Below are 16942 nucleotides of genomic sequence, written 5' to 3'. Positions count from 1 at the left end.
TCATTTGACTGTTTTGGTTGTCATGACATTGTATTGGTTGTCATTTGACTGTTTTGGTTGTCATGACATTGTATTGGTTGTCATTTGACTGTTTTGGTTGTCATGACATTGTATTGGTTGTCATTTGACATTGTATTGGTTGTCATTTGACATTGCATTGGTTGTCATTTGACTGTTTTGGTTGTCATGACATTGTATTGGTTGTCATTTGACATTGTATTGGTTGTCATTTGACATTGTATTGGTTGTCATTTGACTGTTTTGGTTGTCATGACATTGTATTGGTTGTCATTTGACATTGTATTGGTTGTCAAATGACATTGTATTGGTTGTCATTTGACATTGTATTGGTTGTCATTTGACTTTGTATTGGTTGTCATGACTTTGTATTGGTTGTCATTTGACATTGTATTGATTGTCATTTGACATTGTATTGGTTGTCATTTGACATTGTATTGGTTGTCATTTGACATTGTATTGGTTGTCATTTGACTTTGTATTGGTTGTCATTTGACATTGTATTGATTGTCATTTGACATTGTATTGGTTGTCATTTGACATTGTATTGGTTGTCATTTGACATTGTATTGGTTGTCATTTGACTTTGTATTGGTTGTCATTTGACATTGTATTGGTTGTCATTTGACATTGTATTGGTTGTCATTTGACATGTATTGGTTGTCATTTGACATTGTATTGGTTGTCATTTGACATTGTATTGGTTGTCATTTGACTTTGTATTGGTTGTCATGTTTATTGCTAGACATTTTGGTAAGAAGAAAATAGTGAGACATCCATGATGATTTATTTGCACAGCTTTACTACTCATCTTTGAAACATCAGTGTATTATTTGCAACAGATTGCGCGTTTGAGCGCTACCCTACCCTAGATGTGTTTAATGTCACGATTACCACCTTTACAGTCCGTGCAGCAAGCAGAGGAGGACGCTGGGCTAGAGCGGTGCGAGTGTCTCAAGTCCTGTGAGCAGCTAAAGCAGCTCGTTCCCCACACCCTCTTCCAAATGGACCAGTGTAGGATATGTGCCTGCAATGTAAGTGAATGCAATAGCAAACAAGTGTCTGTTTTATATATAAAACTAAACCTTTAAATATGAACAGTATGTGGACAAATAGGTCTTACACGAAGGCAGTTAAAATGTTACAAATGTGTTGATACCAGACATGTAGCATTGCAAAAGCGAATCATTTTTATCAACATGACCAGTTTCTTGCATTTCTTTTGCAACATATTTACCCAAAGTTCTACGCTAATTTTTACCCTCGCCTTCGGGTAAAACCCATTCGGCGTGCATACTTGTTTTGATTTAAGTTGTATGCTTTAAATAGATACTTTTTGGCTTAGAAAGTATGCTCTTATTCTATTTTTTTGTTTCTTCTAAACATGCATTTAATTCTAAAGTAGCCAACTACTTTTTTGCCACTCGTGATACCAGGCATGCATTACTGATACCAGGCATGCATTACTGATACCAGGCATGCATTACTGATACCAGGCATGCATTACTGATACCAGGCATGCATTACTGATACCAGGCATGCATTACTGATACCAGGCATGCATTACTGATACCAGGCATGCATTACTGATACCAGGCATGCATGACGCGTTCACTTTTAAAACGAATAACCGTATACATAATTCTTCGACAAAACGCACCATGTTAGCCAGCTGTTCATTTAACCTTTTTTATTATAAGAGTAAACAACCATCCTTGTACTATACAAACTGTTAAAAACGTCATATCATGACTAATATTTTCTTGGAAAACTGGGGAACACAACCTTGTATTGCCAGATTGTCCAACTATTCGGATCATCTTGATATATTTTATCTCATAACAGCATAGCGCGATTCAAAATGATATACCGTCGAACCTTGTTGGCTCGAACTCCCAGGGACCGGAAAAAACCCTCGAGCCTCAGAAAACTCGAGCCAAGCGGGATTGTCTACCTTCAGTATAAAGATTTGATCCTTTACATCTAGTTTGAGCCAACGAGGAATTCGACTGTATGTTTTACTCTCTTTAAAAGTGCATTATCTAATGAACTATGTTGAAAATCAACATCATTTCTCAATAATCTGAAGAAGAGTTATTCAAGTGAAATATTGTATGAAAGTAATAATTAAAAAGCAATGAATTGTACGCAATTGCTTAAAACATGGTTATCGGCATTATTAAGATTTCCTGCAAGATTTCACATTATTAGATATTGATGTTTCCGCAATAAAAAAGGGATTTGAAACAACCATAACACATTTACTACCCTTTTACATTATGAATAATATTTGATATTTCCTGTCTTTAGTGTTTCAGTGGTATTTGAGCGAGCTACATTTAGGTAGAAAACTATCTATGCACAAATATATATATAAATTAATTACATCAAGCCAAAATACAGTGAATGCTGAATAAACTTCACAATTCATACATTTTACAGAATATAACTTTTCTTCATATCCTAATACAATAGTTTTCAAGTGATTATACGAAAAGGTACTTCAATTTGATATATTTTATTTATCTCATTTTAAAATATTCTAGGAAAAACGCAGAATGTATGGGTTCTAGAAATGGTAGTAACAATTGTCTTTTTTCTGGCTGTTATCTCATTTCTTAGACTAATAGTGGCACAATCAAGTGTAGTCTGGGCCAAGTTCAAAGAAAACTAATGTAAACTGTGAGTGGCGGGGTGGGGTATTTTTGGAAAAGAGCTCGCTAATCATTCTAGCAGACCAAACATGAACTGTTGTGTGCAGCAAACTAACCAAGAGAAGCACTTGGGGGGTCGGTGGTTGCGTTATGTATTGTAAATGTTCTAAATGTGCTGACGGAGGTAAAAAAGCTGCCATCGATACCCGTTTGTTTCTATGAAATATTAAAATAAATGAAAGCGTCGTTTCGTTTTTCAGATGGGAATATTATCTTGTAAGAGCATATTTCATCTTTCACTTAAAAGTTAAACAAACGGATTTTTATATTAATTTAAAATGTTTATGATAGCAAAAATGATCATAAGAATGTCCAAATGTACCGTTAAATGTACCATAATACCTTTGCTGTAAAGCTATCCTTATCTCTGATGCTGGACACTTAATATTCACAATACCGCAACAATGCATATTTAAGATATGGATTCAATTTCTCATAAGCTTTTACCCAGTGTAGTTTTGTACCTTCGTGTTCTTTCGAATCATTGAATACGTCTTGATGGCCTTTACCAGTGTTTAGCAAACTCTTATTACGCAGTGACCTCCCTTGACCAGCAGATTATAAGTATCTTCCATGGCCGAGAGTGTAAGATAGGTTCATTCCGACGCGAGCGTAGGGTGTTTTGCGGAAACGAAGTTTACCGAGTTTCCGCAAAACACCTTGCGCTAGGGTTGGGATGAACCTATCTTACACGAGCGGCTATGATAGATGCTTTTTCTCCCACCTCAGTTTAAAATTAAGTAAAAATGTATTTTTTTGCTGGAACTCTTTTGTGCTCAGTGAAAATAATTGCGTATGGATATGTTATAATTTGTGGTTGTCATGGATACGCGCGCAGTGATTAAGATTATGTTAATAGTCAAATCGGTCTTTAAATAGTTCTAAGGAAAGTGAAGCATGATTTCTTGAAAGGTGCGTGAAAACTGTTTTATGGTAACATTTGAAGCGAGAAATAATTAATTAGCGTTCTAAATATTGTCACAAGGCAATGCTACAGACGAAAGTCTTCAACTATAACGGGGTAATTACAATGTGGCGACCATTAAAAAGGAGTTCCATACGGGCATTTAATCTTCGCCCGTGGGCAAGATAAGAATTTATAGCATGGTTGAATTATTGGATCTACAATGTACTTATCTGAGGTGGGAGAAAAAGTCGTCTGCCACCATATACAAAAATAGCTGGATTTCAGCTATATTAGTTCCTTTAATAAAACTATTTTGTTTACGTCTTAATGCACTCTTGTATTAAAAGATCATAAAATTAACGTTGTTTTCGAACATTTGTTTTATAGTTTCACATGAAAGAAACAAATAGTTTTTGAATGACGTCACGTGATTTTGATCGTCATCGGTGGCAGTGATTACTGTCCAGCAAAGGGAAGTAACCGCTGTATAGAGTTTGTTCATCATCACGTGACATGCGTGGTGGCAGTGATTACTGTATGGCAATGGGAAGTAACAGCTGTGTGGTTTTGACTATGACCGTCATTGAACACTCTCGACCCAAGACTGTTGTTTTTAATACTTTGGATGTAGTCAGTACTCCCAAAGAATTTCTCTTCTTAAATATATTATTGTTGTTTTATTTTACAGGGGAGCACCCTGGAGTGTCGATCTCAGCCGTGCCCAGTGCCAGAATGTGCGAACCCAGTGATAAATGATGGCGATTGCTGTCCCTCATGTCCAATGAAACGTACGTCCGACGATATGTGTTTTGTTCGTTCTTATATAAAGTCATCAAAACTATCCGCGTCCTTCAAAACATTGTACACTTTTTTGAATGTCTTGTTAAACGTCAAACTTCTTGCTTATTCTATATTTAAATATGTAGTCGTCTTTTATAAAGCTGCATTGTTTTTCTTCCAAGAACTTTCATCTTTGTTACTTAGGGAATGCCAAATTGCTTGTATGTTTAATGCCATGTTCCAGTTTTAAAACCTCCCAACCAGGCAGAAAAAAACAAACAAACGTCAAGCAAATACAATAACACAATAAAGGAAGAACAGAACATGAAGTTTAAATTTGACTTTAGAATAAACAGCTCATCGTCTCATTACACAAATACAAAATACACACACACACAATCAATAAACACTTTCATAATTACATTATTATGCGTTTTAACTGACTTTTGTAATAGTATATAAAGCTTTTTTAGAAATTACACACGTCAACCAATGTTACCAACATGTTAGCGTGTACGATAGTTGATATAAAACACATACTCCGAACTTATTTTAAGATGTACAATTGGCGCCGTCAATTTAAAACATCAAAATAAAATTATTGACTTGCAGGTTTTTACAATTCTGGCGCATGCTGTTTTTATGGTAATCAAATTATTTCCTAACGTTTTTGTTGATTATATTGTTTATATAAGCAGATCCATTGCTTAATTATTTTATTTTTGGTTTGGGCAGCCTTAAAGCTGCACCCTCACAGATATACCATTTTGACAACTTTTTTATTTTGTGTCTTGGAAACAAAATATTTTTTTGCGTAAATATCTTCAAACCAATGATATAAGATTGCTGACAAAAATCAGATCGTAGTATTCCATTCGAAAATTAATGTTTTATGGCTTAACCGTAACTAACGGTTTGAAAAAAAAATGTATAAAACATCAATTTTTTTTACTTAAATATACAAATCTGCAATCTAATTTTTTGTCAGCATTCTTATATTACTGATTTCCATGGATTTTTCGCAAAAATTGGCTCGTTCCAAGTAGCCAACAAATAAAAAAGTTGTCAAACCGTTAAATCAGTGAAAGTGTAGCTTTAAACCTACTAGCCAGGTGATGATAAACAAAAAACTTAATTTGGCATGGCCTAAGATGTAATAAGGGTGTTATCATGTTTCGAATTGTACGCGTTTGCTATTTCTGCATAAATATGAATAATATGGCTGTGTTCAAATGCATTCGTGTGTGTTACAAACACGTTTTTTTCACATACAGTTAATGTTAAAAAGAACGCATGGACGTGCTAAAAGAACATTATCATATCAAGACTCATTCCATATGCCCTAACGCAATCTTCAGTCCGAGTTTTAATTCTCCTTCACAAAAAGGGAACTTACAAATAATGACTCATCGACAATATATCTATATGTGGATGTTTTGCAGGAGAAATGTTTTGTCCAATTCAATTTTGTCTCGAAGTCATAACATTTATTCATCAATCTATATTTCTCGTTCATATCTACAGCAAAACAATAAAACATGACAGATGAATCACTGGTTATGACTCAGAAGAAAAACACAATTGAGATTTTCTGCTGGTAAATATCAGACAGTTTGTCAATGGAAATAAAGAATCATCTCTTGTTTTTGAATATTATACAATTGTTGACTTATAAGCCACTACATACGAACTAATATGCTCTGGCAGAAAGACATATTTTCTGCACATCATTATTGACATTACACCAGAAGGAGTAAATCGAAGATTACAGGATTTTATATTCACATGTGGAAGCAGTAGTGTTATCATATTTGATTAAGTCCGTAAATGTGTTATTATATTTCATTTGTATTTTGATATTTTAAGTTTAAAGTGAAGTTAGTAAAAAAACACTTAATTACTTAATTTGTTAATTGTGCTGCATTCTGTTTTACCATGATTAGTAGGAATTAACATAATGTTCTATTTTTAGAATTTTCACTGTGACGGTAGAAAACATCTTAATTGCATTGCATTCTGTTTTACCATGATTAGAAGGAATTAACATAATGTTCTATTTTAGGAGTTGTCACTGTGACGTTTACCCCTAATTGAGATTAAATAATAGAATGTTCTTTCTCCCACCTCAGATAAGTAGATCCAATAATTTAACCATGCTAGATATTCTTATCTTGCCCACGGGCGAAGATAAAATGCCCGTATCGAACTCTTTTTTAATGGTCACCACATTGTAATTACCTCCCTTGTTGAAGACTGTCGTCAGAAGCATCAAAGAAATCTTGTCTTATGGTAATATTTAGAACGCTAATTAACTATTTCTCGCTTCAAATGTCACCATAAAACATTTTTCAAGCACCATTCAAGAAATAATGCTTCATTCTCCTTAGAACTATTTAAAAAGACCGATTTGAATATCAACATTAACTGGAGCATTGCGCGCATATCCAGGACAACCACGTGCTATCGCATATCCATACGCAATTATTTTAACTAAGCACAAAAGAGTTCCAGCAAAAAGTACATTTTTACTTAATTTTGTTTAACTGAGGTGGGAGGAAAAGCATCTACCATAGGCACTCTTGTAAGATAGGTTCATCCCGACCCTCGCGCAGGGTGTTTTGCGGACAACCCTACGCTCGGGTCGGGATGAACCTATCTTACACTCTCGGCCATGGAAGATACTTTTATCTTACACTCTCGGCCATGGAAGATACTTATAATCTTACACTCTCGGCCAAGGAAGATACTTATAATCTTACACTCTCGGCCATGGAAGATACCTATAATCTTACACTCTCGGCCATGGAAGATATAATCTATATATAGAATTGTCACTGTCACGTTTTGCCCTTATTCGATTTTTTAACAGAATGTTTTATTTTTAGAATTGCCACCGATTGTCCTGATTGAGAGTAATTAACAGAACGTTCTATATGTAGAATTGTCACTGTGAAGTTTTGCCCTAACTAAGAGTAATTAAAAAGATTAGAAGCGTTGCTTTGATATTGCATTAGGAAAAAAAACTAAGCGAATATGGCAACACATATATTGGTTTTACAGAAAGTGTATCGGCCAGTTGAAAAAAAGTTTAATTTTAAGATCAATCAAATGATAAAGATCAATATCTCTTTTTTCTATTTCCAGGAAAGTGCCGTTACCAAGGAGTGTTCTATGAACACGGGACGACCATGAGCCCCAAATCCTGCCATATATGTGTTTGCGACGTAAGTGTTCATTTTACCACATGTATGTGTGGTACATGGCTATAAATGTATGTTGATTCTTACAGAGCAAATAAATACATACAGCTGATGATGATTGACAATAATTGTTAAGGGCAACCATGTCATCTCACTAGCCCGGTCTTAGGAATCATTCAAAATATCCATCCGTCTGTCTGTCTGTCTGTCTGTCTGTCCGTCCGTCCGTCCGTTCGTCCTTCCATCCGTCCGTCCGTCTCTCTGTCTGCCTGTCTGGCTGCCTGTCTACCTGTATGTATCTCTACAAATACCAAAATTTAATACAACTGACCAGCGTTTACCTTTTGTCGAAGGAACTATCTTTCACATGGTCCTCATCACATATATACACGCACAAATGAGATGTTAACGATATATAATTCTGCATAAATTGTAACATCTATTGTGTTTCTTCTCGCCTTCAGGATGGTGTTATGCAGTGTGACCGACAAGACCCGATGACGTCATGCCCACGACTCGATTGCCCCGTCGAAGACCTTTTACATGTGCAGGGTCAGTGCTGTCCAATTTGCAGAGGTAAAGATGTCCTTCTATTATGGTAGTCGACATTTAAGAAATATAACACACCACTGAGGGTCATATGACATTATAAGGACCGGTCAGTCAGCCCCCGAAGGTGAATGGACCTCGGCTAACGCCACCGAAGGCGTATATGGACCGAGGCGTTAGCCGAGGTTCATTCACCTTCGGGGGCTGACTGACCGGTCCTTATAATGCCATATGACCCGAAGTGGTATATTTCTTTTATTATACCGAACACTTTTCATTACAATTCAATATTTTTAAAGCTATTTAAATGTGTTTTATTGAACAAAGCTAATAATGTTCACTCGCGACAATTTTTCGCCGTTATTAAAATAGCAAAGCGCACTTACCAATTGTATGACGTCAGCGGTCCATATTACATTTTTGGCGAGGTCCGGACCGGCCAAAAACATATATGGACCGCTGACGTCATTAAACTGGATTTTCATAAACAGTGATATACGGACCGATCGAGTATATATATACTAAGAAGGGACACATTTATGTGAGGTATAATATATATTTCATTTTGATTTAACGGTTCTGTTTTTTGTTCATTGGCACGACATTCGATTAAAACAACAAAGATTATATTATTTCACCTTTGGTCGCAACTACAGTATTTATTGGCCTATTTTTAAAATAACATACTTTTACAACTAATGGTCGTGTTGTCTAAAAAGGTTAGTAAGATGTCTTCATTGGAACGTTTCTGAAATAGATTCTTTGTATAACTTACAGAATTGCTTTTTTCAGGAACTGATTTCTGTTCAAGGGGACACAACTGCCATTCAAATGCAACCTGTATAAATCTTTCTACAAGATTCACGTGCCAATGTCGCCGTGGTTTCCAGGGAAACGGAAGTTACTGCGAAGGTACCAAAATTGTGAAAAATGCCTAAATTATGTTCAACCCGTTAGTACTCAGATCGTTTGGAACGTCGGAATGTCGTTTGCCTCTGTTTCATTTCCAAAACATTTATTAAGAATAATGACAATAGATTAGTTACTGTTGTTTAAAAATGGATCTCTGTCTATAATTTTTGTTCGTTTGTTTTCAGATATAAACGAGTGTTTGGAAACTGGAGGAAGGAATGGACATTATTGTCATACTGATCAAAAATGTGAGAACACAATAGGATCTTACAAGTGTAAATGCATGACTGAACATAGCCACCACGAGAACCAATCGTGTGCGAGCACTCTGAATGGCCAGATGGCGCTGTTCCCGATCACGTGGGTAGTCACGTGGTTTGTTTCTGTGATTACTTTGTGGCTGTGTAAAAACATTCAACTAAGGATGAGATGATCACCACCATTTGTAATCGTCGACTTTAGTTAGTGCACAAAATAGATACTAATTATTAAATTGGATGTAATAGTTGTGTATATATTGTTGACATTCATTGTCAATGTGATTATTGTTCTAAACAATTCCGTCGCCTTGTGTTGTGATGCACGCGTTTAAATGTTATGTTTTGGTTATTATGAAATCGTTAAAAATAAATTTATTTTATAGATTTATCAAAATATGAACAGTTCATAATGTAAACTGAAAGATATAGAATAATTATAATATCTAATAGTTTCGATCAATCGTATAAAAGTAGTTTATATTTGATAAGACAGAGGCAACACTAAGATTGTTTGTTAATATTTTAATGAAGATTTTTTTTATATAAGTATTTTTCAATCTGATATACATCACAAGCATATTGACTTAAATTTGACAATTGCCAATGTATCTTTTATGTATAAAAAATGAAATTGTTCCATAATTATATGTGCAAGCACAAGTTGTTGTAAGTATGTATTAAATAAAGTGATCGAGCGTTTAAAACATGTAAACAATCACTCATAAGTCGTTCATTATGATTTTTTGTTTAAATTAAATACTTTCATTGCCACACATAAGAAACATTTTTACTAGCTGAATTCATCATTTATAAAAGTCTTGACTTACTATACTGCTTACTATTCTATTACTTGTATAAGTTCCATTGTCTGTAATGTAGTATATAATTTCGTATGTTGATTTTCCTGTCAGGTAAATTATTACACTCGTTTCTTTGTTTAATAAGTATTGCTTATAATTACACCATTTATACATATATGTGTAAACGTCATTTAGGAGGGTATGTCTTGCTTATATAAAAAGATAAGAAACTTTTAATCGAACATTATGGTTTGGGTTTCACTTTTGTATATATACTCTCTAGCTCATACAACTTTTAATATGTATTGTCATCTTAATACAGTTTATCATACACATGCGTGTTTAAAATATTCATATATACGGTACACATACGACACGCTGTTCGTTTGTTGTTGTTGCTATTACAATATATATTATGTTGTTTAAGCATGAAACGTGCACACCATTCGTACGCTGTCTCTGATACACTCTCTGCGTTGACGTGTGAAATATGTACCCAATTTTGTCCAGGGTGGTTTTCATTAAGGGGCAGACTATACAATCAACAACGTAATCACATTATTCAAATAAGAGGAAAAGTCATAATGACGTTGGTTCCGCCTGCAAATGATATGTTAAACATTGAAAAATAAACAACATTTTATGTTTAAGAAGCCAATGAAGATAAAATTCTGATCGAAATGTAGCAAATAATGTTATACAATAGTACAAAATTGCAAAATGGATTTTTTTAAATATATTACAAGGTTACAATTCCCTTAGAAAACTGTACGTGCTCACACGAGACATGCATCTGTAGTGGCAATCTTGAAATCTGTTCATCGCCTTATTTAATTAGAGATTCGGTGGGTTGACTTGAGACCCAACCTCGCTACTACCTCGGGTATTATTTTGTAAATATTTGAAATAATAAAATCATTTACACATTTGTGACTTTGTTGTTCGGTGGTATGATACTGTTATTACACAGTTAAAACTCTATTTTGAATTTAATTTCCTTATGGCGGGAATTTAAAACTTATAAATCTCATCTTATGGTATTCATTATCTAATTAATTCCTGTTTTGTGAGTCCGTATTAAGCATTTTACAGTTTGTTGTACCATAACAAGGTATCAACATGTGTTAAATACAAGACGGCGATTTATAAACATGTCAGTAAAAGCAGGATTTTCCATTCGTTGGGCCTAACACACTGTTTGGCCATACCACGTGGTTTGTGACGTCATATTTGGTTTATTGCGCTTCGGAAAGGAAACTCGCTGTATGATTGAAGCGAAAAGTATTTTACTTCTTGCAATAACCTGATGTGACGTCACAAACCACGTGGTATGTCCACAATGAACACGAGTATTCAATATATCTGTTTTACGGAAGTGTCACAATGCAGGAGCTGGACTAACACAAACGTTTGGAGCTTACCTGTAGATGACATTATACAGTCCGCCACATCCAACTTCTAGTATCTCGATTAGCAAGCTGACTATTTCTAAGGAAAAGCGAATGTCTTGTAACCAGGCATCGCGTTCAAACTATAAATAATACAGCTAATGCCGTGTTGACTTTGAATGATTCAAACCCTTTATGTATAATGTTTAAATTTCGCTTTTTCTTGCTCTTTATGCGATCGTTTATAAGCTAAGATCACCAGTCCACAGCAAAGGAATTTGATATCTTAATGCAAATTTGCATAAATATCTTTATCTGATTCTGCAGATGTTAATGCAAATGCCAGTTCAATAAAATGGTTTTAAACGAAAAGATTGTAGACATGATTAGAAATATTTACACAGGAAAGTTTTAGTATACTAAATGAAAAGTTCAAATCATCGAACAGTTGTCCTTCAGTTATAAGAGTCTAGTGCCACTGGAATCCTTGAGCTTTAAACTTGGCAATAAGTAGGCGGGACAATATTAGTTCTATGCATGTTAGGTCAAGATATTCAGACAAAACAGTTGTTTCATGTAAAATGGAAACACATTACACACATACCAAAACGAAACAAGGATAACGAATCCGTCTCAGAAGACGAGAAACAATGTATTGTAATTCGATATCCAAGTTTCAAGCGCTTTTCGCTTCTTCACCGAAATTTTGTTTTCTGCGGAAAAGAAGACCTAGCGACAACCTCGATATAGCCCAAACATTTGTTGTAAAGCGTCGTCGGGAAGCTATCGACAGAGCGTATCTGGAGCCATTGTGCAATGTAAAGCCCGAACCAACTTTTGCCATTAGAACAAAATGCAGACTGGACGATGAAGGAAAGTTGAGAGTCACTATCAGCCAAAAGGGAGAACTACCAGACTTCTTACAGAACGACCGCCTTACGAACATTTATTTGAGTGTCAGCTTATCACACGAGTCCGGTGAAACAACGAAGAACGTGCGTGTTGTACGGTATGGAAAACAACTCGGAGAACTATCGTTCGATATGGGAAAGACTTCGAGGAAGGACTTGGCGAACTCAAGGCTGTATTTCGCTACGTATTTTTCCATCCGCCGGTTTTTCATCAAGAGAACTTTCCTTATACAAAAGTGGGCATCAAGGCTTGATTTAAGTTAACCACATAACGGACAAAATGAGTGTTAATTTATCAAGAAACGTCGATAGAATTAACATCAAACATCTATTAAAGGTATATGCAATACTAACATTCATCTATTTATTAAACGTCAACTGTTTGCAAGTTTACCGTACCCTAAGAAAATGATTTTACATACTACTGTATGTATTTTAATGCACATTGTTTTCAGTTGTGATTAACAGAACACGAATCATGTAGCTGTTTCACGAATATTGTAGCTATTTCACGAATCGTGTAGCTGTTTCACGAATCATGTAGCTGTTACACGAATCATGTAGCTATTTCGTGTTTTAACTTATTGTTTTAGAAACAGTTTAGAATTCTCGTAATTCGTGTGTTCCGGGAATACTTTACCAACAATTGTATTATCCCGTCAATGGACATAGTTTGTGTTTGAATCTAGAGAAAACATATATTTATGTCTTTACTAGTTCCAATGTTCAATTCAACTCAAGTCAATAATCGTTTATTATATCACAGTTTACATTTGAATAAAAGCATATGAAAACTCAATTTTACTACATGTGTGCACGAGTATAAAGAGGTAGTTTAATGGCAGCTCTAGAACAGGTTTGGAATTTATCGTTGGACGAAACAATTATTATTAGTTAGGGGAATGTGGTTAGTTCAAATAATAATATTTTTTAAAACACAAATTCACTTGTTTGAATTAAGGTTCAATAAAATCGGTACAGTAGAGAGTTAAAGAAAACAAAACTTTTCTACACATGATCAGATTCGTTTAAGGTGATTACCTAAAAGTTTAATCAAAACGCTGTTTTCTTAAGGTTTCCGGGTTCTTTATATTCAAAACTTCACTTAAATTCACAACATTAGGTATTGAGTAAAAACGACAATGTATGTATTTCTTCCTGATAGGATATAGCAGTACGTAACCAATAACGTTTAGATTACAAAAATACACTTTCTATTGAAATGAGGTACAGCATTTTGTCTCCATCTACCGACTTCGACAGGAAATGTATGGTTTCTAGCATGGAACTGCAAAAAATGTTACACGAAATTTTGGTAAGATCTTAAGGTACTCTCCAAAGTGTTCAAAATTTGCTGCAATTGGTCTACAAGATTAGATTTCACAAGATTACTGGCCTGTTCTGCAGTTTTTTGTAAAGCCAAACGTATTAATAACGCGTTGAGTCAGGCATTGATGTTGACTTGATGTTATTGACCAAATCTGAATTATTGATAAGTATTAATGTGTCTAGAAACTTAGAGGATATTCACCAAGTTCCTAGTACATCATGTTACGTGGAGCACTCTTTCTTTTTTATGTAATTCGACGAAAAAATAACAATAAAGTTGCTTCAACATAGCTTGGTTTTCAGAGCCCCAGACTTCAAATCCGTACACTATAATTGGAACAATGGTATCATCAAAAAGTTTCAGTTGTATATCCAAAGGCAAGTCCGGGCTATTGATTCTAAGAAATAGAGTATACATTGCTGTGTTAGCATGGCGTAATAAAAATATTTACGGCAGTATGAAAAGCTACCAGCGGACGAGAGAAATACACCTAGATATTTATTTCCCTTGACAAACTTGATTACTTGGTTATTATTGCTTATGTTGAATTTCTTCAGATTTCTTGCACCAATTATTTCACGAGAGGTTAATATTTAATTTCCATTGCATACAGTAATCTTGAAAACTATTTGAGACTTTGTTGAAAATCACGTTCGTTGATTTCAAAGAGTACAGTGTCGTCAGCGCACAGGAGTAATAGAAGGTACTCTATTGTCCAATTTGTATCTACTTTTATACAAACGTCTAATTCGGTAAGGTACACAAAAATAAAAACGGAAAAGGAATTTCTCCCTGAACTTGGAACATCGGAGACGTTTGCCCATTGATAGAAACGCATGATTTTATAACATTCTACATGTATTATGACTGTGATAATTTTACCCTGTAAACCAGACTGAATTAGCTTATACCAAAAACAAGCCAACTAGACAGAGTCAAATGTGGCCGAAAAATCAATAAATAAGCAAAACAGTCTCTTTTTCTGGGCACCAAGTTTTCTTATAAGATAATGCAATGAAAGAAAACGGCCGCAGGTTGAATAATATGCACGGAATCCGGCTTGGTTCTTATCTAATAATTTTTAGCTCTACTGGCCAAAGGCCAGAAGACATTATGCGATGGTAATGTGTACGTAGGATGTGCGTCCGTGCGTTCGTGCGTCTGTAAACAATTCCTTGTTAACACGATACAGCCTTCAGTTTTGATTGTATCTCGATAAAACTTGTACAATATCTACATATCCATTAGAGCTCGGCTCCTTTCGAAAACCAGCTAGATCCGCCCATGCATGCCTAGATTATGGGCCTTGATAGTATAAATAATCAGTGCGCCTGTAAAAAATTCCTTGTTAACACGATACAGCCTTCAATTTTGATTGTATCTCAATGCAACTTTTACTGTATCTATATATCCATTAGAGCTCGGTTTCTTTCGAAAACCATCCAGAGTTTGGTTCTTTTCGTAAACAGTGATGTTGACCACACAAACCCAGCCAGTAGAGCATAGGCCCTTTTGGGCCACTTGTTTTAAAAAGGAATGTGTTGGTGCGTTTATTAAGGATGGACACGGATAATTTGCCTAAACAACTTAGAATGGTAATCGGTCTATAATTTTGGTGGTCGGTAGGAGAACCCTTGTTTTTAAAAAATTGCTTTAATGTCCCGATTAGCCTTTCATCCGGGAATTTACCAGTGTCAATGGTTATATTGAAAAGTGTATCGAAGGTTGGGACCATATCGACGCGCGAAGCTTTAAAGTATTCATTGATGCTTTTTTCAAACTGCGACGATGTTTAACCATTCTTATTTTTCAGTATCATTTTCTTTACCTCGTCCTGTTCAATTGGCATATTCTACACATCAATATCAGCGCCTAAGAAACCAGGGTGATTATTATCCGGTATATGATCATCCGCGTGAACGACGTTGTTAATATTTTCAATGTAATGAATGAATGAATATGTTATGTTAAATATTTAATTATTTCCAACATTTCCCGTTTGACAAGCTATGCCGTTGCTATGAATATTTTTCACGCTTGGATTGTATGTCAGAATTTACCACATAAAATAAAATAATAAATAAATATTGAAGCCCTCTGTGTACAAATTGAAGTTTATTTTGTAAAAAAAGGAGTGTGCTCCTGTTAGCACTTGTGCACAAGGATGACAACGTGATATTCACATCGTTTTATTTAAGAAGCCATTCCCATTCTCTGAAAAGAACAAATGTATGGTTTTCGAATCAATATTTTCGCACAGTGTTTGTGAAAAATAACTTGTTTTGAAATCCTATGTTGATATTCGATAACGCAATGAGTCTAATATTTATGCAAAAGGTTACAAAAACAAGCTCAGTAGCAAAAAGTTTAAACATAAACCCGATTTAGTGGCACTGGGCAAACGCCAAAGACATAGAACACAAAATCACAAACAAGAAACATAGAAAAACAGCACAAAACTCCACAAACAGCACAGTGCATACAAATACTTTATATAAAAAATAGGTATGTTTATCAAGAATTGTTAGGTACCGCCTTGGAACGGTCAGTAAAATGTAAATTTACTGAGGGTTTAAACCAGTTTATGTGCACAAACCTCACTCTTATCCCAACAATTCTTAAAAGATAAAACGCAAAAGGTAAATCTTATCAAATTATGCATTAACTTGAGGAAGCTTATCAATAAAACAAATAATAATAAACGTATAGGTAAACCCCAAGTAATTCTATGATTAGAGATCCCAACTCTATCTGCAGACGGAGGGATACAATTCAGAGCACCTAATGCAAAAACTTTTCAAAGATACGATGCAGTCATTGTTAGAAACTATAAACATCCCAAAAGGTTTAAAACTGTGTGATCATAGATTTTCATAATAAAAAGCATCATTGTACTAAAACTGGGAACAAAGAAGGAAAACATTATTAAAAATAAAAGCGACATGTATTCGCTATTCTTTCCTTCTAAATGATTTGAAAATGTAAAATATTTGGAGAAAATGAAGCCACAGCCAAAACACTGCTAAGACTCAGGACACAAAAGCTTTCGATCAAATTCCTAAATATTTAGAATGAAATATGTGTTGTCACTTATATATTTTCATGAAAAAATATGTTTAAACCAAGACTCAAAAGTGCAATCTTAATTTCATCGTAAAAATTCTACTTGAAGA

The 16942-nt window shown here is 34.8% G+C and overlaps 1 protein-coding gene across 1 annotated transcript in view; it reads left to right on the top strand.

Annotated features, from left to right (window-relative positions):
• The window catches only part of LOC128238758 (protein kinase C-binding protein NELL2-like), a 59109-nt gene extending 48062 nt beyond the window's left edge, over window positions 1–11047 (top strand). The window contains exons 8-13 of the mRNA XM_052954997.1: window positions 924–1052; window positions 4328–4427; window positions 7564–7643; window positions 8084–8195; window positions 8961–9080; window positions 9266–11047. Coding sequence (XP_052810957.1) covers window positions 924–1052; window positions 4328–4427; window positions 7564–7643; window positions 8084–8195; window positions 8961–9080; window positions 9266–9513 — 789 coding nt within the window. The 3' untranslated portion in view covers window positions 9514–11047. The remainder of the gene's footprint in view (window positions 1–923; window positions 1053–4327; window positions 4428–7563; window positions 7644–8083; window positions 8196–8960; window positions 9081–9265) is intronic.
• Window positions 11048–16942: the final 5895 nt, after the last annotated feature.

The sequence above is a fragment of the Mya arenaria genome, chromosome 6 (genome assembly GCF_026914265.1).
Source record: "Mya arenaria isolate MELC-2E11 chromosome 6, ASM2691426v1".
NCBI classification, from domain to species: domain Eukaryota; kingdom Metazoa; phylum Mollusca; class Bivalvia; order Myida; family Myidae; genus Mya; species Mya arenaria.
This window is presented reverse-complemented; position numbering and strand designations above follow the sequence as displayed.